We start from the raw sequence: 26,222 nt of genomic DNA on the forward strand, positions 1-26,222 counted from the left end.
TAAGGCCTGGATGCAAAATAAAGTCCCAATTCCTGCTCCAAATGAGGTGCTGAATGACAGGAAAGAGGATATTAAGTTAGAAGAGAAGAAAAAAACCCAAGCAGAAATTGAGCAAGAAATGGCCACATTACAGTACACCAACCCGCAGCTTTTAGAGGTGTGTGAGCCAGGAAAGTCCACACAGGTGTTTGATAGATGATCTTCCTGCTACCTTTATTGTTGTTTGTAAAGGATGCTCTCTTATTTTGTGTGCGCACCCTGTGTGTGTGTGTGCGTGCGTGCGTGCGTGTGTGCGTGTGTGCGTGCATGCGTGGGAGTCAGAAGGTAATGCAGCAGTGTTCTTTGAGGGCTGTAGCTTATTTTATTCATTCTGTACACTGATTTTTTTTTCCTTTCCTTTTCAGCAACTTAAAATTGAAAGACTTGCACAGAAACAGGCTGATCAGATCCAGCCTCCTCCCTCATCTGGTACCCCTCTCCTGGGACCTCAGCCCTTTTCTGGACAAGGTCCAATATCTCAGATTCCTCAAGGTTTTCAGCAGCCTCATCCATCTCAGCAGATGCCATTGGTGCCTCAAATGGGGCCTCCAGGTCCGCAGGGCCAGTTCAGAGCCCCAGGACCCCAGGGACAAATGGGACCACAAGGCCCTCCAATGCATCAAGGAGGTGGGGGCCCACAAGGATTCATGGGACCACAAGGACCCCAGGGCCCTCCCCAGGGACTGCCACGGCCTCAAGACATGCACGGTCCACAAGGAATGCAGAGGCACCCTGGACCTCATGGCCCTTTGGGTCCTCAAGGGCCACCCGGACCTCAAGGTAGTTCTGGTCCTCAAGGTCATATGGGCCCTCAGGGCCCACCAGGACCACAGGGTCACATTGGCCCCCAAGGCCCTCCTGCTCCTCAGGGTCACATGGGCCCACAGGGTCCTCCCGGTACTCAAGGAATGCAGGGACCACCTGGTCCCAGAGGAATGCAAGGACCTCCCCATCCTCATGGGATACAGGGGGGCCCAGCTTCTCAAGGGATCCAGGGACCTCTGATGGGACTGAATCCAAGAGGCATGCAGGGGCCTCCAGGACCTCGGGAGAATCAGGGTCCTGCTCCTCAAGGGTTAATGATTGGCCACCCACCTCAAGAGATGAGAGGACCACATCCTCCAAGTGGATTGCTGGGACATGGCCCTCAGGAAATGAGAGGTCCTCAGGAGATGCGGGGCATGCAGGGCCCCCCACCACAGGGCTCAATGTTGGGCCCTCCCCAGGAACTTCGAGGACCTTCAGGTTCACAAGGGCAGCAGGGGCCACCCCAGGGCTCCTTGGGACCTCCACCCCAGGGTGGCATGCAAGGACCCCCTGGACCTCAGGGACAACAGAACCCGGCAAGAGGGCCACATCCATCTCAAGGGCCAATACCGTTCCAACAGCAGAAAGCACCTCTGCTAGGTGATGGGCCCCGGGCCCCCTTCAATCAGGTATCATTTTTTTTCCAGCTTGTACATATTAACACGTGGGGCTGGACTCTCTGTATAGTACTGCTGCGGATGTGGAGAAGCAGTCCCAGCTGGGTCTGACTGCCCCTTAAGTCAGCCGAGGCTTACCGCAGTGGTGCTCAGCCTGGAAGAACATGGAGAGACCAAGATGGAGAGCTAACCACACCATCAGTAAACAGAATTTCATGTGTCTTTACACATGATTACTCTTCACAGAGATTCTTCCAAAAAAGATCATCTGCAGTTTCTTGTGCCAGGGCTCCCTAAGAATATGCCACGCTCTAAGGAGGGAACATGCTAGATTGTGAACAGTTCCACAACTGTCATAGTCTCTTCTGTGGACTTTTTAGCCTGGTTGTTCTATGGGTCTGCGAGTAAGCAGCTGGCGTTTAACATTTCTGTTCATGTCCCTTTAAAGTATTTTTAAAGTTCTATTTAATTAATAATGTGCATGTGTGTGTATGTGCCCACAGCAAGTATATGGGGGTCAGAGGACTATTTGTAGAAATTGATTCTGTCCTACCAGTTGGACCTTAGGACTCGAATTCAGATTGTTAGGCATGGCAGCGGGTGCCTCTCAGTCACTCCACTAGTTGTTGTTTTAATTACATTTATTTATATCTGTTTACTGTCTGTCACACACACACCACTTTTAAAGATGGCATGGGGGTATTAAGGGCCTGTTTTCATTTCTGATACACTGACGTAAAACTCATTGCAGACCGGGGCACTCAGATAATGGCTGTGTGCGTGAGCTTCTGCTGAAGCTGTTCCCTGCTGTCACATCATGTGCAGGAGCAAGAGGATGTAGCACATTCGACAAAATGCTTTGCTAGCATGTGTGGCATCCTGGGTTGAGTCTCTGGTACTGCATTGGTACTGCATAAAACTGGATATGGAGGTGAATGCTGGCTTTTGACAGAAGAATCTAGAGTTCAAGGTCATCCTTGACCACGTGTCAGAAAACCATACCCCAAACATATGTATGTATGTATGTACATACAAATGTATGTATGTATTTTGTGAGACAGGGTCCTACTATGTAGCTCTAGTTGGCCTGGAGCTTGCTGTGTAGCCTAGGCTGGCTTCAAACTTGGAGAGATCCCCCTGCCTCTGTCTCCCAAATGTGGGGATGGCAGGTATCCACAAGCATCCCAGTCCCCACATTTTAAAGTTTAAAGTAGTATTTGAATGTAGGAGAATTTGCTGGGTAGTTCTCTGGTCCTTTCCAAGGTCTTCAAGAAGTCCTGCTCCTCTTTGATTGATTTGGTACTTGAGAGACTGCAAGGAGAGTTTTAAGTTCTTTTTTGTTGTTGTTGTTTTTGTGGGGTTTGCTGTTGTTGTTTGTTTGTTTGTTTGTTTTGGTTTTTTGAGAAAGGGTTTCTCTGTGCAGCCCTGGCTGTCCTGGAACTCACTCAGTAGACCAGGCTGACCTCGAACTAAGAAATCCGCCTGCCTCTGCCTCCCGAGTACTGGGATTAAAGGTGTGCACCACCACTGCCCAGCGAGTTTTAAGTTCTTTGAGGATAAACTACACAAGAGAGCGCAGGCAGGACTGGGTTGAATAGCGTCTGGTTGTGAAGTGATGGCTCTGACATTTTCACCGGTTCACTTCAGTGGAATCTGGGTGTTAACATAGCAACAGGGAAGATAGTGTTAAGAACTGTCCAGGGTCCCGAGGAGGAACAACAGTATGAACTAACCAGTAACCCCAGAGCTCCCTGGGACTAAACCACCAATCAAAGAAAACACATGGAGGGTCTGTGGCTCTAGCTGCATATGTAGCAGAGGATGAGCTAGTTGGTCATCAATGGGAGGAGAGGCCCTTGGTCCTCTCCTATGCCCCAGTATAGGGGAACACCTGGGCCAGGAAGCGGGAGTGTGTGGGTTAGGGAGCAGGGGGAGAAGGGAGAGGATAGGGAATTTTTGGAGGGGAAACTGGAAAAGGGGATAACATTTGAAATGTAAATAAAGAAAACATCTAATTAAGAAGAAAAAAAAAGAACTGTCAAGGGCTCTACCTGGCAGTATAGACATTTCTGCCATTGAGGCCTGGAACAATGGCTCAGTGGATAAGAGCACTGGCTATACAGGTATGAGGGAGGACTCAAGGTTGAATCTCCAGCACCCCCATTAAAAAGCTGGGCATGGCCACGTGCAACTGTAACTCTTGCACTGTGAGGCAAGAGTCAAGAGACAATAGGGTTCCTGCCAGCTTATTGCTAGGTTCAGTGAGAGAGCTTACAGGAATGATGTGAAGAGAGCTGGAAAAAAACATCTGACCTTCTCTGACCTCTGCATGTTGCCTGTATACTAAATAAACCAAAGCCCCAGAAAATTCTGACTTTGGATTATTAAAGGCAGTTTTCTCCGTGTTTTTTATTTTGTTTTGTTTTGATTTTTAATAGACTTATCATATAACCCAGGCTAGCCTTACTCAGTCCTCCTGCCTCAGCCTCCTAAGTTCGGGGTTTATAGGCTTGTATCGTCAAACCATTTTAATTAATTTTTGTGGGTGGGAGATATTTGTAATGATATACTTGTGAAGTCCTGAGATCCAGTTCAGGCAGTCAGACTTTTACCCACTGAGACACTGCACTGGCAGTTTGACTGTCAGTTCTGTTTATGTGACGAGTTTGAGACATGAAGGTAATTTTATATTGATGTTTGAATCTGTGTTAATCTAATACCAAGGCACAGACAGACAAACACATGCGTGTGCAAACACACATGCACGCGCACACACACACACACACACAGCTCTAGAGAGCTGGCTCAGTGGTTAACAGCATTTAATTATCTGCATAGTGGCTCACAACCTTCTATAATTCCAGTTTCAGGGGATCTGATGCCCTCTTCTGACCTCCATGGGTACTGGGTATGAATGTAGCACACATACATACATGCAGGCAAAACAATACACATAAAATTAAATAAATCTTTTTTTAAAGCCAGATACAATGGCACACATCTATAATCTCAACCCAGCACTGCTGCTGCTGGATGTGGGAGGGAGACAAGAATTGGCCCGAAGCTCAGGGTCACCAGGTTACACTGTAATGAAGTGATACAAATGAGAGAGATGTTGCCTCAACTCCTGTCCTCTTACCTCTGCATGTACATGTGGGCGCCCCTCCCACAAGTAAAGAAGTAGTCATAGAAAGCTCCCTTCTAATGTAGCTTTGAGAGGTTTGGTCACAGTGTCACAACATGACAGTTAAAGCTGCCTACCTGTTGTTAGGAGCTAGCCCTCTGCAAGAGCCATGATGCTACATTGTGATTCTTGGCTTTCTCTGATGCTCTCCCTTGACATTACAGGAACAGGTCTGGCTTTAATTGAAAGCGATAGGAATGTTTCTTTCTTTGGTTATGGCAGAGAGGTAACATTTCCTGCAGTTTAGAATCCTGTCTGTCTCAGCCTGCGGTGTTTTGTGTGTGTGCAGCTGTGTGTATGCCACAGTGTGCATGTGACTGTCAGAGGGAAACTGTGGGTATTGATCCTTGTCTTCCACCTTGTTGGAGTCTATGACAAGCGAGCTGGCCTGTGAGCTTCTAGGGAGTCTCCTGTCTGCATCTCCCATAAGTACACTGAGTTTATAGACTTGTGCTGTTTCATCTGATGGTACTTGTGTACGGGAAATTCAAACTCTATCTGGTTTTCATGCTAGCGTTCTATCTGTGAAGCTATTGTATTGCCCCAGCCCACTTAAGGGGAATTTTGTTTTAATGTCACTAGCGAAATAGTTAACCTTAGCAGCTTTTGGGGCAGTCTTTCATGTGTTACAGTTGTACAGAGCATCTGTCTGTGGTCTCATACCCATCTTTACATGTGTCTTCCCAGGAAGGACAGAGTACAGGTCCCCCACCCTTGATACCAGGCCTAGGGCAACAGGGTGCACAAGGCCGCATCCCTCCTCTGAACCCTGGACAAGGACCTGGCCCTAACAAAGGTAAATATATGCCTGCTGAGGAAGGGTTTGTATTCTACCACTATCATGTGCATTTTACAGTAAATGGTTTTGTTGGTAATTGATACAGTAGTATTGGAACTGCTGGGAAAACTGCTTTGTCTTTTGTTGTCATAGGTAATGTTTCCTTAGGCAGTGATGCTGGCCAGAGGAAATGAGTTCCACACCACCAGAGACTGGTAGTGAAACCACTGAGCAACCCTGGCACTTGTGTCTGCCTCAGGCCAGCACAGCCCACACTGGAATGGGAACTGATCCTGTGCCTGTGGGATACAGGTCCATGCTTCTGGCCTTCCGAAGAGCAGAATCGCCTCTGCTTTAAGCTCCTTGATAGGGTAGTGGATACAGGATTTTAACGGTGTTCTTAGAGTTATCAGGATTACCGTAATTATTATACCAGTTAGTACTGTGTTGGATTCTTTAACTGTATACATTGTTAGGCAGATTTGTAAAGAAGAAAGCGATGTACCGATACTATGAAAAGCAACAATAAGGACTGTCAGCATTTAGGGGATATGGTTATTTGAAGGTTATAATTTAAGTGGAGGCTCTGCTTGAGTTAACAGTGAGCCCTTGCTCCCAGGTGGGCCCAGTTGGCGTAAAGGATAAGGGCTGGCAGGAGACTTAGCTGGAAGAACTAGAGGGACTGTGAGCAGGAGTGAGGAAGTGGATGGGTCCTTAAGGAAAGACAATGCACTAGCACACGGGGCACTGTTGGGCACTGTACCCCACAGGGCTGTATACCTGTATTCCTAACTGGCAAAGCCCACAGCACCATGTGGTGCATGCTGGGCTTATTTGTCCCATCCTGTTGGACTAAGAGAAGTCAGCCAGGCTTAGAAGTTTAGACATTTAAAGCTCAGCTTTGAACTTATGTGAGATATTAGAGGCAGCAAAGGGCAGGGGTTCGGAGAGCTTTTATTTCCATTCCTATTACATAGAAGTGGTAGTGTTAGATACACAGAAGGATGTGCAAGAGAGAAAGAAAGTGGAGAGTTTTCTTGGAGACTTGGGGTTTACCCTTGGGAAGGGGCTGTGTTCTTCACTAGGTCCTTTCATTAATGAAAGAAGTGGCCTCTCCTCTGCCACATTGCGTGTATCTCCACTTGTTCCTGCTCGTCTTGCTCTCTCCCCCTCTCCCTTTCTCCTTCCTTCTGCCCACCCGTCCGGCTTCCTTTCCTCCCCTCTTTCTCCTAGGGACCAAAGGGAGAAGGGAGAGACATGCAAGTGGCCTACCATCCCCTCCTGGATTAGTTGCCACCACCAGCACATCACCGTTTGTAGTGGTAGGTTTCTTTCCTTGGAGAAAGTTGACAGGCTACCTTTAAACCGAGCTGGTGAGATGAGTATTTGTAGGCCAACTCAGGCCCAGTGGAACATGTGTGGGTTCCTCCAGTTAGCTGTCACCAGGAGTTACACTAAGTTCTGGCACCTGAAGTTGGAGAAGCAGCTGTTTTCGCTAGGGTTTCTAGTGCTGTGATGAAACATCATGACAAAAAGCAACCTGGGAGGAAACGGTTTCTCTTACCTTACAGCTCATACATCCATTGCCCAAGGCAGTCAGGGCAGGAACCTAGAGGCGGAATTTGATGCAGAGGCCATGGCGGAGTGCTTCCTACTGGTTTGCTCAGCCCGCTTTTGCACACAGCCTAGGACCACCAGCCCAGGGCTGACACCACCCACAGTGAACTGGGTCCTCCTCTATCAGTCATCAACCAAGCGCCACAGGCTTACCCCACAGGACAGTCTAGTGGGGACATTTTCTCATTCGAGATTCCTTCTTTCAAAATGACTGTAGCTGTGCCAAGTTAACACAGAACTAACCAGGACAGCTGTAAGAACACAGAGTATTGCGGGCTTGTCTATTAGGGAAGTGGAACCACGATCTTTGCAAACTGCTGAAGAAAGGACAGATGTGCTCAAGTCCAGAGAGGCTTTCTGACATCACAGACTTACACTGAGATTGCCATGTTTCCGTCCGTGCGGAGAGGAGAGGAGGAGTTGAAGTGGCTGGGGAGATAAGACGTGAAAGGGTGGAAGTTTGTGGGGGAATCAACAGCAGAAGGCATGAGCTAGCTGAGCAGAGGGCAGGGTTTAGCTTTCAAATGTAGTTTTAAAAGCAAGAGTGCCCTTTTGTATTTCCCTTCAGTTTTACTCATTATTTATATGCAGGCTGTTGGTTGTTTGAGGCAAGGCCTTGCTGTAAAGCACTGGCCAGCAGCTTTGAACTCTTGGGACTCTTCTGGTCTTGGCATCCTGAGTGCTGAGATCACAGGCACTCGTCACCATGCCTTGCTTGTGCCTTCCTTAAAAGTCGGTTTAAGTGTTGGCGGAGATTAGAGTTAGTGTTTGTGGTGGCTGCGGTAGTTTGGCCAGTAGCTGCCAAAACAGCCCATTGGTGTGTGTGTGCTTGTGTGTGCGCATGCATGTGTGTATGCTTTTTTAAAGTCTCGAGGGAAATTCCTGTCTGCAAAAAAAATTGCTAATAATAGCATATTTGAGGCACATCATTTCCAGAGAAAGCAAAAAGCCCCAAGGTTTGTAGGGTAGCAGGACTCTCTAGTCTCCAAGCCGTTGTAGAGGGATCCATGGTTCTGTGAGCCTTACAGAAGAATGTGCTAAGAAGACTCCTAAAGTGTGATGTGGCATGACGCTAAACAGGCCAGGGCTAACACGGTAGATAGTGGGTGGCAGCAACATAGATAGACATGGTGCCCGTGGTGGCTTTGTGGCCCTTATGTGAGCAGTGTGCTTGTGTGTGTGTAAAATTTATTTTTATTTTTGACACAGAATCTCACTATATATCCCTGGCTTCTCTGAAACGTACTCTGTAGGCTGGTCTCAAACTCTTAGAGAAATTCATGTCCCTTGCCTCCCCAGGGCTAGAATGAAAGGCGTACATCACTACACCTGGCTGTCTGATGTCACAGCCTGCAGCCTGACTTCTCAGGGGCAGGGCAGGAAAAGACCATTATCATGCCAAGTGGTCTGGTGATGTTTCCCACCTGTGCTGAAGAAGCCAACACTCCTTAGAGATTAGTGATTTCCCTAGGTCAGGTTACAAAGCTAGGAGTTGCACCCCAAAACCACCCATGGTTTTCCCACTATATGATGGTTTGGGATGTTTCTCTTCTAAGTGTGCTGAGAACCCAGGAGGGAAAGCACTATAGAGCACAGCACGCCCTAAAATTGACAGATATTGTAGAGCAGGCCTGCACAGCAGGCCTCACGGAAGCCATACTAACAGTCAGCTTTGTTTCTTGTAGGTGACACTCGAGGCCCTCCCAACCATCACCTGGGCCCCATGTCAGAGAGGCGGCATGAGCAGAGTGGTGGCCCTGAGCATGGTCCTGACAGGGGACCTTTCCGGGGTGGCCAGGACTGCAGGGGTCCTCCTGACAGGCGTGGCTCTCACCCTGATTTCCCTGATGACTTCAGACCAGATGACTTCCATCCTGACAAGCGCTTTGGCCACCGGTTACGGGAATTTGAGGGACGAGGAGGACCCTTACCACAAGAAGAGAAGTGGAGACGAGGGGGCCCTGGACCTCCCTTCCCACCTGATCACAGGGAATTCAATGAGGGGGATGGCCGGGGAGCAGCCCGAGGCCCCCCAGGGGCATGGGAAGGCCGCAGACCTGGAGATGACCGCTTCCCCCGGGATCCTGATGACCCGCGATTTCGAGGGCGCAGGGAAGAGAGGTAGGAAAGTGAAGTCCTTGGGTTCGCTGCATTTTCTCTAGCCTCCCTACAAAGATGTCTTCCTTTGTGTAGGGGAAAGTACTGCATAGAGTGAGCCCTACCTTCTGTGGGTTAGCATTTACACTTGCAAGTTATGTTACAAGTTCTCTGTTAGTTTTGCATTTGAGGCCTTTTTCTTTCAAGTTGTTTGTTTTGATATGGTCTCATTGATGTAGTCCAGGCTATCCCTGAATTCCCTGTCCTCGTCTCTGCCTCCTGTGTGTGGTGTATACGCATGTCTTGGATGTCATTTACAGTGTCCGGGCTCACCTTGTTTAGATAATAATATCTGAGCCAGATACTATAATTGAGCACCATACAGGCCTGTAAAATAGGCCTAAAGTCTGAACAAAGTCAGATCACAATAAGCATCACCTTCCTTTTAAACTCAGCTCAGGCTTGGATTGCCAGCCCTGCGGATGCAAAAAGAACAGAAGCAATGTGGAGGAAGAGAAGCAGGAGTTGCTATAATTTAAATAAGCAGGGACAGCAGTCATTGAGTGTGTGAGAATTGACATCTGCGCAGTGTTCGTTGATCTCTTGAATCTTTGCATTTATGCGAACCTCACATTTTGTGGCCTTCATTTATATTTTTGTCTCCCCGTGGCAGATTTCAGCCTACACCCTGTTCAGGCACACATTTGTACTACTCTCTGGGCTTGCCTTCCCTCCACCCGGAACAGCACTGTACAGATAGCTGTGACTCCTTCTGTTAGAGCCTTTCCTCCTAGAGAGCTTTGTGTTTCTCCTTTGTGTGTGTATTGGTTTTTTCAAGCAGGGTTTCTCTGTGTAGCCCTGGCTGTCCTGGAACTCACTCTGTAGAGCAGCCTGGCCTCAAACTTAGAGATCTGCCTACCTCTGCCTCACGAGCTAGGGGATTAAAGGCATTCCTGGCAGCTTTGTGCATTTTACCATACTTTTAGGACAGTCTTTCACTATGAATTATATAGTCATCCCTGATAGATGAGGGCGCTAGTTTAAGAGGACCCTTAGACATAAAACACCTTGAGCAGATAGATAGTTTCTTGTATAAAGTGGCGTAGTGTTTGCATATAACATATACTTCCTAATATGTTCTTTAAAACATCTCTATATGCTTACAGTACTTCATACAATATAAATTTATACAAGTAGTTACTGTGTGTTATATTCATATGTGTGTTATGTGTAGTGTATGTACATGTTTTTGTGGGTGCACTTGTATGTAGAGGTCAGGGGTTAAATCAGATATCTTTGTCAGTCACTTACAGAGTAGAGTCTCTTACTGAACTTACTGTGTATCATCAGTCTAACTAGACTGTCTGGCTAGTAATCTCCTAGGATCTTCTTATGTCTATGTCCCCAGATCCAAGGTTATAGACACATTGTGTTGTGCCCTGATGATCACATGTGTGTTGGAGATCTGGACTCAGATCCTCATGCTTGTATGGCAGTCTCTTTACGGACTGAGCCATCCGACTGCTCCAGGAAGTTTTATATTATACTTAGCATGTGTTTGAGACGGGGTCTCATTATGTATTCCAGAGATCCACCAGCCTCTGCCTCTGGAGTGCTGGGATTAAAAGTGCATGCCACCATGCCTGGCTGCACTGTATTATTTAGGAAGTAATGACAGCAATGAGAAAAGTCTGTCTCAAACGTTCAGTACAGGATGGAGAGATGGCTCAGTAGGTAAAAGTGCATTCCATGAGTTTGTGTCCCAGGAACTCATGTAAGAAAAAACCCAGATGTGGTAAGTGCATAATATCTGTAATTCCAGTACTCCTATGGCAAGATAGGAGACAGAGACAGGACAATCTCCTGAAATGTGTGTGTGTGGTGGTGGTGGTGGTGGTGGTGGTGGTGGTGGTGGTGGTGGTGGTGGGAGCAGAAATAACAAGAGAGACCCTGTCTGAATAAAATGGAAACGTTTTCCTTCACCTCCACATACACAGTATGGCACGCATATGCTTGTATTCATATACACATACACAAAGATTAATTTTAAAAGTTTGGTGCAGACTTTAAAAAGAAGAAAGGGTGAGTTCTCGCTCTACAGACTATCTTGGCCCTGAAGTTAGAGTTCCCTTGCCTCAGCCCGCCAAGTGACTGGGATAATAAGCCTGTGGCGCTAAACCTAACTTGCTTGAGACAGATTTTTCGTTGTTTAATTTGTGTTACATTTCTTTATTCTATGTATGTTTTTCTGTATGTGGGACTGCATGTACATATAGGTACCCTTGGGAGTAGGAAGAGGGTGCTAGATCCCACGGAACTGCAGTTGTAGGGAGCTGTAAGTTGATTTGAGTGCTGGCGACTGAATTCAGATCATCAGGAGAAGCAGTGCCCACTTTACTGCTGAGCCATCTCTTCTGATTTATTTATCTTCATGTGTTCATGCCATATGCTATGCAAGTGGAGGTTGGGGGACAGCTTGTAATAGTCAGTTCTCTCTAGCATGTGGGCCTGGGAATGATTCCCGGGTCTTCAGGATTGGCAGCAAGTGTCTTTACCTGCTAAGCTATCATCTCACTAGCTCAGGAGGGCTCCCCCCGCCCCCCCCCCACAAATGTGTGTGTTTTTTGTGTGTTTGCCTGAATGTATATGTATCTCACTCATGCCTAGTGCCCCTGGAAGACAGAAGAGGGTATTGGGTCCCCTGGAACTAGAGTTATAATGGTTGTGTGTTGCCATGTAGGTGCTGAGGAATAATAAGCATGGCTCTTCTACAAGTCAGCAAGTCATCTTAATCCCCGAGCCATCTCTCCAGCCCTGTTGCTTTTTGAAGTCTTGCCTCCTGTATCCTAGGCTGGTCTCAAACTTCCTGTTTGCCAAGGTGCAACCTTGTACTGAGGTTGCTCTTCCTCCACCTCTCAACCTCCCAAGTTCAGACATTACTGGTGCGTGCCATCGCGCTCGGATGTATTTATTTATTTATTATATCACTTGCCCACACATCGCCTTCTTATTGTTTCCTTAGGTCCTAGTGGCTGCCATTAAACTGGGAAGGGATGTGAGAGGAACCAGTTGATTCAAAGATGCCTTACCTGCTCAGGCATCTTTGCTCAGAACAAACATTGGGAAGCCCGAAAGTGGGAATTTATTGTCTACAGTTACGGAGGCTGGAAGCCAATCAGAGTCCAATGGGGTTGGTTGTTGGCGAGGCCCATTTCTCAGGTTGCAGGTCACTGTGTGTTTCTTCACATGGCGGCATGTATGTCTGTGTGGTATAAGTGTGGGTGTTGGGTGGGTGAGTGCTCTTCTACAAGTACTGGTACATTGTTCTGTTTCTCCTTCCTAATCTCATTACCCTGGCTCTGCCTTCATGTCCTCATGGCACCCTGTCTACTTACGTCCTGTCTGTACCATATGTGGTATATTATATACCTTATATACTGTACCATATAGGTATTAGAACTTCAACATAGGAATTTAAGGGGACACAAGCACTCCATCCCAGTAGTAGGTAAAGACTCTGTGCTCGTACCTAGGGTCTTAGTACAGTGGATGCTTTGGCACAGTGTTCCTGTAGAGGCGGTCCTGGCCCATCATGCCTCTTGTGCAGTTCTGCTCTGACCCAGCTTTCCTGTGCTCACAGCAAAGCCACTTTAGTCATGTCAGTGGGGATGAAGCAGGTAATTAAAGTGAGCTGGAAGCCGGGCGGTGGTGGTGCATGCCTTTAATCCCAGCAATTGGGAGGCAGAGGCAGGAAGATTTCTGAGTTCGAGGCCAGCCTGGTCTACAAAGTGAGTTCCAGGACAGCCAGGGCTATACAGAGAAACCCTGTCTCGAGAAAAAAATAAATTAAAAAAAAAATAAAGTGAGCTGTAAGGAAAGTCATGCAGACTTGCCCATGCTGACATCTTAGTGTTGTATTGCTCTGAGGAGACACCATGACCAAAGCAATTCTTTTAAATAAAACATTTAGTTGGGGACTTGTTCGAAGTTTTAGAGGATCATCATGGAGGGAGACAGACAGGCTTGACCCTAGACTGGGAGGCTGGGAGGAAGAAGAGGGGGGTGGCACAGAAACTGAGGCTGGGCCTGGTGTGGGCACTTGAAACCTGAAAGCCCATGCCCAGTGAAACGCCTCCTCTAATGAGTCCATGCCTCCTTATGTGAACCTGTGGGGCCCATTCTGAGTCAGACCAGCACCCTGTCCCATTGCCTGCGTTCTGGAGCACTCGTGGCCAATGGAGGTGCTTTTATGCATTTCCTGATAGCTCAGCTCTCTGCATGCTTCCTTGCAAACTCTACCTTAGCCATAGTTCCAAGCCATTTAGTCTGAGTTTTAAATGTGTAAGACAGAGAAGATTGTGTTGGGTCCAAACCTGTGGGTGGGCCTGCAAGCCAGCTAGGTCAGCATGCCTGTTGACCATAGGAAGAAGGCCCAGGAGCAGCACGTGGCAGGTTGAGCTGCCCAGATCAGAGAGTATAGGCCTGGGCAAATACAGAGCACAGAGGTCCAAAAAGTCAGGATCAGTGTCCTAATTAGGGTTTTATTGCTGTAAAGAGACACCATGGCCACAACTCTTACAAAGGAAAACATTTCATTGGGGCTAGCGTAGAATTTCAGAGGTTTAGTCCATTGTCATTGTGGCAGGAAGCATGGCAGCCTAGTGCTGGAGGAACTGAGAGTTCTACATCTTGACTCACAGGCAGCAAGGAGAGTGAACTTGAACATGTATGAGACCTCAAAGCTTGCGTCCACCAGGACATGCTTCCTTCAACAAGGCCACACCTCCTAATAGTGCCACTTCCTTTGGGCAAAGCATTCACACACACAAGTCTTTGGGCGCCATAGCTATTCCAACTACCACAGTCAGTTTCCCCCTTTCCAAGGATGTATGTAAAAAAAAAAGCTAATCATCAAAAATATAGCTGAGTCAGGTGTAGTGACAAAAAAGTACCCGTTCTAGTGTAATAGTTAGTGAGGAAGAAAGAAGCAAAATAACACGTAGGAAGGACTTGCTCTGTTCCTGGAAGCTCAAGTAGCTCACAGCCTGCCATATTGTTGCCTTCCTGTGTGCTTTGGCACTGTAAAGTAGATACTTGCAGGAGGATCTCTTGAGTTCCAGGACAGCCAGGGCTATACAGAAAACAACAGAAATATATCATGAGGCTTTTCTCCCCGCTTACAGTGTGCATTCAGGTTTCCCGTCCAGTTCTCCCCAGACAAGAGTAATGTTTCCCAGAAGGTGGACATTGTCTTTTTGTTTTCAGCTTTAGAAGAGGTGCTCCCCCAAGACACGAAGGCCGCGCTCCTCCAAGAGGAAGGGACAACTTTCCTGGTCCTGATGACTTTGGTCCAGAAGAGGGTTTTGATGCTTCTGATGAAGCAGCCCGAGGACGAGATCTCCGTGGTCGAGGCCGTGGCACCCCTCGAGGTGAGCAGTGTTGAGAACAGCTGGTTTAAGAGGCAAGCAGCCTTGAGCACAGCTGGGCGGCCTGTGAGCACAGTTTGTTTGCTCCTCTGTGTAGGGGGATCCAGGAAGTGCTTACTCCCCACTCCTGATGAGTTTCCTCGCTTTGAAGGAGGACGGAAGCCAGACTCCTGGGATGGAAATCGAGAGCCCGGTAAGGAAGGAGACGTGCTTATGGTGTGGTAGTTGACAGAGTACGGGCCCATCTCCAGGTTCTGTCTTTTCTGGTTTAACTCCATGGAGGCTGGTTGGCTTCCTAGCTATCTACTTCAGTGTTTTATCTCAATAGATTGAATGTAGAATTTGGTGGGAGCATCCAGGTCTGGTTTTTAGTGGGTTTCAGGCTGTCCTCGAACTCAGAGATCTGCCTGCCTCTGCCTCCTGAGTCCTGGGATTAAAAGCATATGCCATCATTTCTGATTGTTTGTTTGTTTTGTTTTTAAAATAAGAGAGTAAAGGGGGGCTAGAGAGATGGCTTAGCGGTTAAGAGCACTAGCTGCTCTTCCAGAGGTCCTGAGTTCAATTCCCAGCAACCACATGGTGACTCATAACCATCTGTAATGGGGATCCGATGCCCTCTTCTGGTGTGTCTGAAGGCAGCGACAATGTACTCACATACTTGAAATAAATAAATCTTAGAGGGATTTGTGTTAAGTATAAAACAGTACTATTCTTGGATGTCTCATTAATATTCTTGCCACATAAGCATGAAGACTAGCGTTTGACTCCTCAGCCATTCGTGGTACTGGCACCTGTAGTTCAGCACTGAAGAGGCAGAGACAGGAGAACCCCTAGAACTCACTCATCAGCCCCTTGAGTCAAATGTCTGCTTTCAGTTCAGCACGAGGCCCTGGCTTAGTAAAGTTGGGAAGCCAGATGTTGTGGCACATACCTTTAACCTAGCACTTGGAGGGGCAGAGGCAAACACATCGCTGCTAGGGCTACATAGTAATCCTGGCGTGGTGAGTGGGGGATTGGAAAAAAATAGAGAGCCGAGGAAGACTCTTTATATTACCTCTGGCTTCTAGACATACCATCATGTACACAAACAGTACAACTCTTTCTAGTACATTTTTTGTCATCTATTTGGAAAATAAGGATAAAAGAATTAAAATTTTGTTCATCTTAGTTGATGATACCATAAACATTACTAGATGTATTTTTTTGTTATATGAGCTATGTATGTATATATGTATGTATGTTCATGTGTATGGGTATACAGGTATGCAGGTAGGTATGCATGTGTATGGAAACCAGACACTGACTTTTTTTGGTGGCTGCCCTCTTTGCATGCTGGTCAGGTGCCTGCTGATGTGACTAGTCTAGCTAGCCAGCTTGTCCCTGGGGTCTTGTGTACATGTAGGTTTTATGTGGATGCCGGGTATCTGAGCTCTGTTCTCATATTTGCACAGCAAGCACTTTTCCCATTGAGCCAACCCTCCGCCCCTTTGCTCAGTAGCTTCAAAGACTGTGAGGATAACCCGGGTCTAAGATGACGGAGAACTCCTGTGTGTACCTGCTTCCTCTTATTCTGGGAGGAGTTTCTTTCTCTCATGTTCCAGGTGTGACTCACACCCTATCTACTAAGTCCAGGTTCCTGCTCTCAGTTCTCAGGTTTGCTCTGAGCATAGTCTCCCAGCTGCTTTGGGCTACACTGTTTCACTGAGGTGATAACTGTCAGATCCTTAAAAGCTTGGAACCTTCCGGTCTCATTTCAGGACCAGGTCATGAACACTTTCGGGATGCTCCCCGACCTGATCATCCCCCTCACGATGGCCATTCGCCAGCTAGCAGAGAGCGCTCCTCTTCTCTCCAAGGCATGGACATGGCCTCTCTACCACCCCGGAAGCGCCCCTGGCATGATGGGTCAGGCACGTCTGAACACAGAGAGATGGAGGCCCAAGGAGGCCCCTCAGAGGACCGAGGAAGCAAAGGTAAGAGGACAGCAGTCACAGTCCCAGAGCTGCTGGCATCAGCCACATATGCCCTGAGTCCCCATGGCTGCCTCCACCGTCTCTGAGCTTAGTCTGGGCAGAGAATCAGGCTCTTAAGACTTAGTGGGAGTGTAGTTTGTTTGGGTCCTTAGGACAACTGACTCAGCAGGAGTTCCCTGTTCAGGGTTTCTGCTCTGCCCTTTCTGCCCCACCCTCCACGCTTAGCTAGTCCCCTGGCAGTTGTAGCCTCCACCCATGGCTTGCTAGAGCCTTCAAGGGCATCACCTCAGGGAAGAGCATTACCTCTCCCACGTTCTGTATTGCACTTTTTGTTTGAGGCCCAGGAGGACCAGTGGCAGTTTACCCAGGAGTAGCAGCCAGTGACTACAAGTCTGGCTTTAGGTCGGACTGGACCTGTGTATTGTGCTATGGATGCCCCATCTTGTTCACTTGCCTTTTATGTATTCTTTCCAGAAATGACTTGTATATATCCAGTAGACCTCGCCCACCCCCACCCCCCTTCCCGTCGACCCCCCCCTCCCCCCAGTTAAATGCAGTACTGTTCAGTATGCAATGGTCTAGGATGAATTCATGGGCAGTCAGGATGCTCTGGCCAAGGACATGTGCTTTGCATGACAATAAGCCAAGTTCCCCTAACATCTTTATCTCCTCCATTAGATTCAACTTCCACTCAACAAATATAGTAGTAGTGTTGAAAGAACGTGCTCTAGGAGATGAACCAATCACATCATTTCACGAGAAAAAGTTCTGTTTATATATTCATTTATGTGCAGTGCTGGGACTCAAACCCAGGATCTTAGCACATAGTAGACAAAGCACTGTACCACTGAGCTCAAGAAAAAAATAATTGTATTTATTCTTTGGTAATAATAATACAGTTTAAAACATAATATATTTAAGGCTAGTTCATCCCCAAACCCATCTCCCAATTTAATGTATCTTTTGGTTGCTTGTATGACTCAGTAGGTTCAGTTAGCTCTATCCAGATGTGCATAGTGTAGGGTGCCATCCACTGGAGCAGGAACATCACTGACGAAGGCCCACTCTCTCCCCAGATAGCTTCTTTTCCTTTTCTAGTCTATCTACTTCATATGTTTGTGTGTGGGTGCCACGGTGCACATGTGAGTTAGAGGATACCTCTTCCATCTTGTCCTGGGCATGGAACTTGGGTTGTTAAGTTTGGTGGCAAGTGCCTGTGCCTACTGAACCATCTTACTGACCTAAGAAAGGTTTTTAAGACAGTTTTATAGCTAAACATTTGCTATCTTAAGTGTGAAGCAAGTTAAAGTTAGTAAATCTCTGAAAGCCAATTTATTTTTGTTCTTTGAGAATATTTCACATCACTCAAGATATGAAAAGAAGCCGAAGTGCCACGATGGGCTGTAAACAGATCCTAACTGGAGCCTTTGTTGCTAACAGCAGCCAGCCTATGTATCTTAGTTGCTTCTAAAGTTAGCAGGTGCTTTTGAAGTCTTCCCTTAAAATCCTTTGGTAGCACAGGAGAACAAAAGCATGTCCAGTGTGCTGCAGGTTTCCTGGGGATCCTAGTGTTTGCTGGCTTCTGGTCCTCTGGCAAAACAGCCCTGGGGTGTGTAAGGCCCCCAGAGATGCTGAGGCCTGAGGCCATGAGCAGGGATGAGGTCAGGAAGGGACAGAGGAACCACTACAGGGACCTGCATATAGTGACGTGCTCCTCCCAGACTCTAGGTCAGGCACAAACCACACTCAGACACGCATTTTCACAGAGAGATCCATCCTTTATTAATTGGGAAGAGAAGTAAAGCGGCTGATTGGCAGGTGTCATTTCTAAGAGGGAAAAGGAGAGGTCCGTGTTAGAATAGTCCAGGATGTGGTGGTATGTTTTGATTGAGCATGTTGACTAAGTGAGCCAAAGGAGGCTTTGGATTGCTGAACATCAATACTTTGATAGCCAGATCTTGGTGGTCAACATTGGAGGAAGTGGCCAACCGAATAAGAGGATGAACCTTGTTGACTAGCTTTAGCAATGTGGTCTAACGGTTTTTAGCAAGGCAGGGAGATGGGGAAAGGGCAAGGCCTGCCAGGGCCATGTTTGCTGTGCTTGGGCTTGCTAGAGCCCATCAGCTCTGAAAGCCATTGTGTATCTCTTTAGGACCTCCTGGTGGTCCACTGTCATCAGAGAGAGAGCGCTACACCGGGAATGACTGGGGAGCAGGCACTGGGATACAGAAAGCCATTTCTTGAACCATGTTTTGTTTCAGGCCGAGGGGGCCCAGGACCTTCCCAGAGAGTGCCAAAATCCAGCCGTTCCAGCTCTTTGGATGGAGACCACCATGATGGATACCACAGAGATGAACCTTTTGGTGGCCCTCCAGGCAGCAGCTCATCCTCTCGAGGGGCCCGGAGTGGCAGTAACTGGGGTAGAGGGAGTAACATGAACTCTGGCCCTCCAAGGCGAGGCACTTCAAGAGGTAGTGGGAGGGGCCGGTAGGAGGGCCGAACAGTCCACTGTCTCTTTGGATACTATTTAAGACGTTCTTGTGGGCTCACCACTGAAGCAGAAACAAGCCTTTACCACTGTAGCCCTGACCGCTTCTTCTGGGGCAGCTGAGGTCTAGGAGCCCAGGTGGGGTACTCGAGACGAAAGACTGATGCCGACTCCCTCCCCAGGGAGTTGGCCCTGCTTTGTCTTGTATCTCCTCGTTGCTCTGACTCTTCCCGTTTGTTTGTGAAGATAAAAGCTGGAATCCTTTTTTTAAGTGTCATGAGAAATGGAGCACCTCCACAAAGTTAAGTTCATGTCCAATTGGAAATTTATTTCTATATGTACAGTTTGTCAGAGAAAAAAAAAATCCTTGTTTTGTATGAATACAGAATGTGATTTACTGAGTTAACAGCAGCACCCGCTGTGCAGTGCTGGCCTTAAGGAGCCCTTGCTTTCAGCGTCCCTGACCTGCTGAGGGTGACCTTGCTACTGGCACTTCGAACAGATGGTCATTTGCCAACTCTGCTTTTCACGTCATTTTTACCTTTCTGTTGTTACACTGTTCTTGTTATGCGATAAGGCATACTTTAAAATTGCTCTAACATGTTCAAGAAGGCTCAAAACCTCAGACATGCTCTATGGGGTCAAAAATTACTCTGAAGAAAAATTTGAATCTTCTGGGTCTTCAACTAGAGGTTCTCCCTTGGATGCATCTCCTAGCAGTTTAGCTTTGAGTGGTCACTGAGAGAGAGATCTGCTGTAAACAACATTAACTTGATGCATCTTATCATGCCGTTCAAAGGACGTGGAACAAAGTATCTACATTGTGGAAAACAATCTCTTCTTTCACACGTACTCTGTGAAGATTTCAGGGTTCAGGGTACAAGATAGAAGGTACCAGAAAGCTCTTTACTGTGACAAATTTCTTGCTTTAAAAATAAATAAAAAGCTGGGTGGGGAGGCAAAGGCAGACGGGTCTCTGAGTTCAAGGCCGACCTAGTCTACAAAGCGAGTTCTAAGACAGCCTACCTAGGCTACACGGAGAAACCCTGTCAAAACCACCACCACCCTAAAAAAGCCATACATATATCCAAGATAGCCTGGGCTACACGGAGAAACCCTGTCAAAACCATCACCACCCTAAAAAGCCATACATACATACATACATACATACAAAAACAAAGGTAGGAAAGTTAGAACTTGGAGAGATGGCTCAGCAGTTAAGAACTCACAGACTGGAAGCCAGCTTCAGCACCTATGATCAGGCAGCTTACATATACATATATAGAGAGATCCTCTCTTTAAAAAAAATACCCAACTATATCTGGGCACACATATGTAATTTAGCATTTGGGAGGTGGAACTAGGTGAATCAGAAGTCCAGTGCTGTCCTTGGCTACACAGTAAGTGTCAGGGCTGCCTGGGATTCCACTTCTCCCTTCTCCCCAACGCCCCTCCCCAAAGCTCTTGTTGAAGTCAGACTGAGATTCTCCTTCCTATGCTGACCTTTCCATTTCTTCTTTTTTAAGCCCCGCCCCCCTTAATGGATGCTTTGTCTGAGTTTCTGTTTGTGTATCAGTTGTGTGCCTGGTGTCTTGCGAGGCCAGAAGTGAGCATCAGATCCCCTGGAACTGGAATAATAGGCAATTGTCAGTGCTAGGAATTGAATCCATGTCTCCTGGAGGAGCAGCCAATACTCTTAACCACTGAGCTGCCTCTTCAGCCCTGACCACTGGCCCTTCTAAGAAATCCTTTATAAAAGTCACTCCAAGAGCTGCTAACCTCTCATGGCATTACCAGCTGTTTACCTGGCAAGTTGAGTGGTGCTGGACATAAAGAGATGCTGACACAGTTGGACAGTGCACAGAAAGCTTCCCTAGCTCCGAGGGTATGGAGTGAAGAAATGGGGATTATCTGGATGCTAGAACCTGAAGGTTTCTAGTCAATTTCAAAAATAAACATGTCAGCACTCACACCATTAGAAGCTCTGTTCCTCCTCACTCATACTCCCCTGGCACAGCATACAAACGCCTTACAATCAGAGTCCATGAAACTGTACAGGAATCCAGAGACCATCCAGCTCATATTTTGAGAATGAATTCATTTATAAACAGAACCTCTACGTTAGACATCACATATCTACATATAGCATTTTTAGCACTACTGTCAAAATATAAAATACTGTTTAGAATTTTATAAAACTTATTTTCAAGTAATGAATTATTGGGACAATATTGGAAACAATTTAATATCTTGAACATAATAACATAAAAAATGCATATCACTACTTGAAAATAGCATTTCCTTTCCTGAGAGAGGTGGGTAGCTCTATTTACTGCCAGGAGAGCATAGCAAAAGGACTACTAAGGGTTAGTTGTCTTGGAAATCTGTGAAGTCGGGATATTGGCCAGTATAGGATCACATCTTGGGGGACTGTTTGACCTAACCTGTTAAGGCAACATTGGAGCAGCCTGGGAAACAATTACTTTCACATTGTACAAGCCAGTGGACACATATGAGTCTTAACCTCAGCTGGACATGTATGTCTTATATATTATTATTATACATAAAAAATGTCTGGACCCATCCACCAGTATTGTAAGTGAACTGATGGGATGTGGCTTCTTGGGTACTTTTGATGTGCCAGTCTAGTGTGAGAACCACTGGTGCGACGTTTGAAGTTGAATACCCTTTACTTTCTAGTGCATCCAGGCTCAATACTGAATAGTTTTTGGCAATAAATTACAATAGATTTAAGTGCTGATTCTCCCCAGCACCATAAAAACTACCCGCTGAACTTTACGTATGAAAAGCATTTTACTCAACATTATCAAACTACGTAGGACTTTTAACAAGCAGCAAATGTTAGGAATCATGAAAGCGATCATTATAACCTATCATTTATAACTATAGTAACTGCAGATGTAAAAATGTCCTGTATCCCAGGATTCCTTTTGCAGAAACCTTTGCAAATTTTGCCAATCATACTGGATATCTGGCTTTTTGGTCCAGAATATTGCTTTGACAAGTAAATATTTACACTTAAATATTATAAAGCACCATATTTGCTTCTTAACTGAAGAAAACCCCTGAGGTAGATTGTATTAACTAATCACTATTTTAAATCCAGTGGATAAATTTACTGTTTAATCTGATAATCTGGATTGCTTTACAGTGAATAGGAAATAAAGAGGGTTTGGAAAGCTGCCGCAGGACTGAAACCCAACATACCCCTGCAATTTCTTTAATGTAGAATGTAGTTCTTCCCAAAGCAAAGTCAGAAAGCTATTCGTTTCTTTTTTTCTCGCTAAAACTGACGTCCGTGTAAAGCCAGTTTAGTGTGAAAGCAGTTCATGATAGTTATCTCCAGACGCACTGTTAAATCAGGTATTTTCGTGGCCCATGTGACCCAGAACCGCACAATACTGAAGCCAAAGGATCTTGAGCCGCCGGTGCATCAGTTCTTGACATTCGCTTCAAGCGCACGGACTCCGCCGCGCAGTCCAGTTGGTGCCTTGTCCTTGTTGGCCTGGGTACAGTGGAGTGTCCCTAGCCTGGCTGGTTCCTCTTCCTAGAGACTGGGATTGTCACACCGGGAGCGCGTTGGCTAGACCCGTCCCGCGATTTAGGCGACCGAGCGCCAGGCGCAGCGCCGTCACACCGCCCCAGGGCAGGAGCCCGATCAACGCGTAGAGCAGCGCGGCTACCTGTGCGCAAGCGCCGAGCGCCGTCAGCACCGTACTGCGCAGGACCAGCGCGGCGTAGAGCGTGACTCCCAAGGCGGCGGCGTAGCCGAGCGTGCTCCGCGACGGCGTCTCCTCGCCGCGCAGCAACCGGCCGCACGCCGGGCCGCCCCGCAGCAGCGCCGCGCTCGCCCACGCCAGCACCGAGCCCAGCGACCAGAGGAGCGCGAACTTGCGTGCGCGCAGCAGCAGCACCGGCGCGTAGAGCGCAGCCAGGCCGAAGCAGAGCACGGCCAGCAGCAGACACAGGCCGCCCGCCACCAGGCGCTGGCCTCGCGTCACGCTGGGGAGGCAGCGCGAGCCCGTGGGCGGCGGCTCGGCAGCGCTCTGTGCCCACGGCCATCGCAGAACCCTGCTGCCTAGCCAGGCCCCGGCCTCAGGCTCGTCTGCTGCCCTCGCGCCGAGCAGCGGCTCTGCGGCCGCCGGCCTGCTCGCTTTCCCCTGCTTCAGGTAGTCCTGCAGCTGGCGGTGGAGATCCGCCATCTCGGACCCGAGTGGCGTTGGAAATGGGGCTGACACTTCCGGGGTTTGTCAACCCCGCGACCGGAAGTAGCCGGATCATCAGGCGGCGATTGGTCGGCCTGGGCGGAAGTGGTGGAGTAAGCTGTCCAGCTGTGTTCTGTAGTCTACCAGATCCTAAGTTTTGTGTTTTAGTCACCGAGTAAGTCTTGTCAGCATTAAAAGACACGAGAGTTGCTGTAGCAATAAAAGGGACATCTAGTGACACACGTATATCAATGTCAGGTGTCTAACATTGCTAAAACTGTGATAAATGAGGAATCTGGGGGAAAGGGTAAACAATTTTCTTTCCTTTTCTCTGTTTCCTTCTCTCCCCAACCCCCTTTACAAGTATCTACATGTTTACGGTTACCTCACAAGTCTAATGAAGGAGCTGGAGAGATGGCTCAGTGGGTAGAAACACTTGTTGCTTTTGCAGAGAACCCAGGTTTGGATCCCAGTACTCACAGGGCAGCTAAGAACCCGTAACTACGGTTCCAGGAAATCTGACCCCCTCGCATGTAGTACACTTAACATCATGCAGGCAGATCACCCATATATATAAGAAAAATAAAGACAATTCAAAAATTCACACTACAGAAAGTGGGGTTAATAAAGGGCTAACTCCCACCCTTACTCTCTGGGTTCCTTGTTTTGTTTTCTTAGTTATTCAAAAGTAATAACTTTTGTATTTGGAGATTATAATTAAATTTTCCCCTTCTTTTTCCTCCAAACAGTCTTTGATCTCTTTCCAATTCAGGAGGTCTTTTTTCATTACTTCTTACATGCATATATGTATAAACATACAAGTATAACCTGCTCAGTCTGTATAATGTTATTCGTGTGTTTTCAAAGCAGACCATTTGGTATTGGATAACCAATTGGCGTGCTCCCTCCCCACCCCCGCACCGAACCCCTGAAGGCTTTTTGTCTCACACTCAGCATCCCTTAGTGTCTGTAGTTCTTTGTGCTGGGTGGGTTGACACCTCCTGATCTCTCCCATCCACTCTAGGCTATCTCTTGTTCCTGTTCAGCCCGTGTTTAGGCAGTCATGTTGATGAGACTGTGGGTGTAGCTTCTGAGGAGACAGTCTCACAGCAAGCTCCCTGATCCTCCGACTCTTCCGGTCTTCCTGCTTCCTCGCCCGCAATGCTCCGTGACTGTGCTGGTTTCCATGTCTTGTCTCTGTCTACCCACGATGAGCAGATGTCTCTCTCTTGCTTTTGGTTTACCATTTCATGAGCTGGAAGCATTATTTTGACTCATGCATCAGAAATGGAACAACCCCAGCACATTCCAGTCAGTTCCCCGACTGTTCTGGGGTGGCTTGTGTGTGCCACTCTCCCCTTTCTGTAGCCATGTCTGCCTGTGTCTGCTCACAGGCAACTCGGCTGAGAGTTCCGGGACTGCCTTTTCTTCCTGCACACTTTCTGTGTTGTACTAGTCTGAATTGTGCCAGTTTGCATTGTGGGTCATTGTTTTTAGGACAGGGTCTGTGAGCCACCTTTCAGGGAGCTGCCAAGCTGGGTGAATCAGCACAGTTGTCTTTCAGTGCAGTAAATGTGCTTGAAGACTTGGGAGATGTCCCTGAAGCCATTGATTGCTACAAAGAGGCCTTGGTGTGGGAAATAGATGCTTGATCTGTAGTAACAGCTTTGAGAGGTGAATGAAGGGTGTAGCAGAGAGAGAAGGGAGAAGAGGCAGGAGTGCTGATCGGCTGCCAGACCTCATCTTGAGAGATTTCCCATAGGCCAGGATATGCCCAATTGCCCCCTTCCCAAATTCCCCATCCTATTGGTTTATCTAATGAATAGTTTGAGACTTGAAACTGCTCCCTTTTCTGACAGTTATAACCCCACCTGCTTGAGGCACCCACTAGTGTACTTGAAAAGTGTCTTGATTTATGGCTTGCTTTCTTCTGTTACTATAAAATTTTTCTGAAATTGTTACCCAAATCTGTATTCCTGGCCATGGTCACTTCACAATATTAATTCTACCAATCCATGAACATGGGAGGCCGCTCCATCTTGTATAGTTTTCTTTTTCTTTTTATCTTCACTGTTTTAATGTTTTTAATTGTGCAAGTCTTTCACTTCCTTGGTTAAATATCTCTGTCTCTGTCTCTCTCTCACACACACACAGACACACACATACACACACTCACAGGCACACACACACACACACACACACACACACACATAGTGTAAGTGGAACTATTTTCCTGATCTAGTTCTTGGTATGTTTGTCATTAGTATGTTGAAATGCTACTGATCTTTGTGCATTTTTTGCATGCTCTGCTGCTTTGATGAGCATGTTTATCAGCTGTAAGAGATTTCCTGTGGAGTTTGTGGAGTCTCTTCGATATGGAGTCTTATTTGCAAATGAAGACACACTTTGGCTTCTTCCTCTTTTGTCATCTCCTTCACTTGTCGTATTGCTCCTGCTAAGACTTTACCTGCGGGATTGAGGGGCAAGAGCGTGCACACCCTTGCCTGGTTCTGACTTCAGTGGGAATGCCTCGAGTTTCCTCTGTTTAGCTGGACGCCAGCTGTGGGCATGCTGTGTGTTGCCTTTATTATGTCAGGATATGTCAGAAAGTCTAGGACTTTGATCAGGAAGGTATGTTAGATTTGTCAGAGGCCTTTCTACATCTAATAGGGTGACATGTGTTCTCTGTCTCTTAATCTGTTATATGGTGGATTGCAATTACTGATCTACATAGGTCAAGCCATCCCTGCTTCTCTGGGGTGAAACTGACTTGATCATGGTGGATGATCTTTTTGACTTTTCTTGAATTTGGTCTGCAAGTATTTTACTGAGGACTTTTGCATCCATGTTCATCAGAAATAATTGGGCTATAATTTTTATTTTTTATTTTTGGATCTTTGTCTGGTTTTATACCTTTGTAAAAAGAATTTGAAAGTGTCCCTTTTGTGCTTTACATATAATTTGGGGAGT

At 47.1% G+C, this 26,222-nt stretch overlaps 2 protein-coding genes across 5 annotated transcripts in view; one reads left to right on the forward strand and one right to left on the reverse strand.

Moving 5' to 3' along the window:
* Window positions 1-20,002, forward strand: part of Wdr33 (WD repeat domain 33) — a 111,388-nt gene extending 91,386 nt beyond the window's left edge. The window contains exons 15-23 of one of the 4 annotated variants that reach the window (XM_029472111.1): window positions 5-157; window positions 405-1,475; window positions 5,335-5,443; window positions 6,659-6,747; window positions 8,728-9,163; window positions 14,405-14,568; window positions 14,663-14,758; window positions 16,323-16,538; window positions 18,800-19,407. In XM_029472111.1, the coding sequence (XP_029327971.1) occupies window positions 5-157; window positions 405-1,475; window positions 5,335-5,443; window positions 6,659-6,747; window positions 8,728-9,163; window positions 14,405-14,568; window positions 14,663-14,758; window positions 16,323-16,538; window positions 18,800-18,976 (2,511 nt within the window). In that variant the 3' untranslated portion in view covers window positions 18,977-19,407. Of the gene's footprint in view, window positions 1-4; window positions 158-404; window positions 1,476-5,334; window positions 5,444-6,658; window positions 6,748-8,727; window positions 9,164-14,404; window positions 14,569-14,662; window positions 14,759-16,322; window positions 16,539-18,799 lie in introns of all 4 variants that reach the window. The other 3 variants (XM_021150218.1, XM_029472113.1, XM_029472114.1) reach the window with 3 other exon arrangements.
* Window positions 20,003-20,672: 670 nt separating this feature from the next.
* Sft2d3 (SFT2 domain containing 3) lies at window positions 20,673-23,859 on the reverse strand. The gene has a single exon (XM_021150220.2). The coding sequence runs from the start codon at window positions 23,247-23,249 to the stop codon at window positions 22,611-22,613; it is 639 nt and encodes a 212-aa protein (XP_021005879.1). The 5' UTR covers window positions 23,250-23,859; the 3' UTR covers window positions 20,673-22,610.
* Window positions 23,860-26,222: the final 2,363 nt, after the last annotated feature.

This window comes from Mus caroli, chromosome 18, assembly GCF_900094665.2.
Source record: "Mus caroli chromosome 18, CAROLI_EIJ_v1.1, whole genome shotgun sequence".
Classification (NCBI taxonomy): domain Eukaryota; kingdom Metazoa; phylum Chordata; class Mammalia; order Rodentia; family Muridae; genus Mus; species Mus caroli.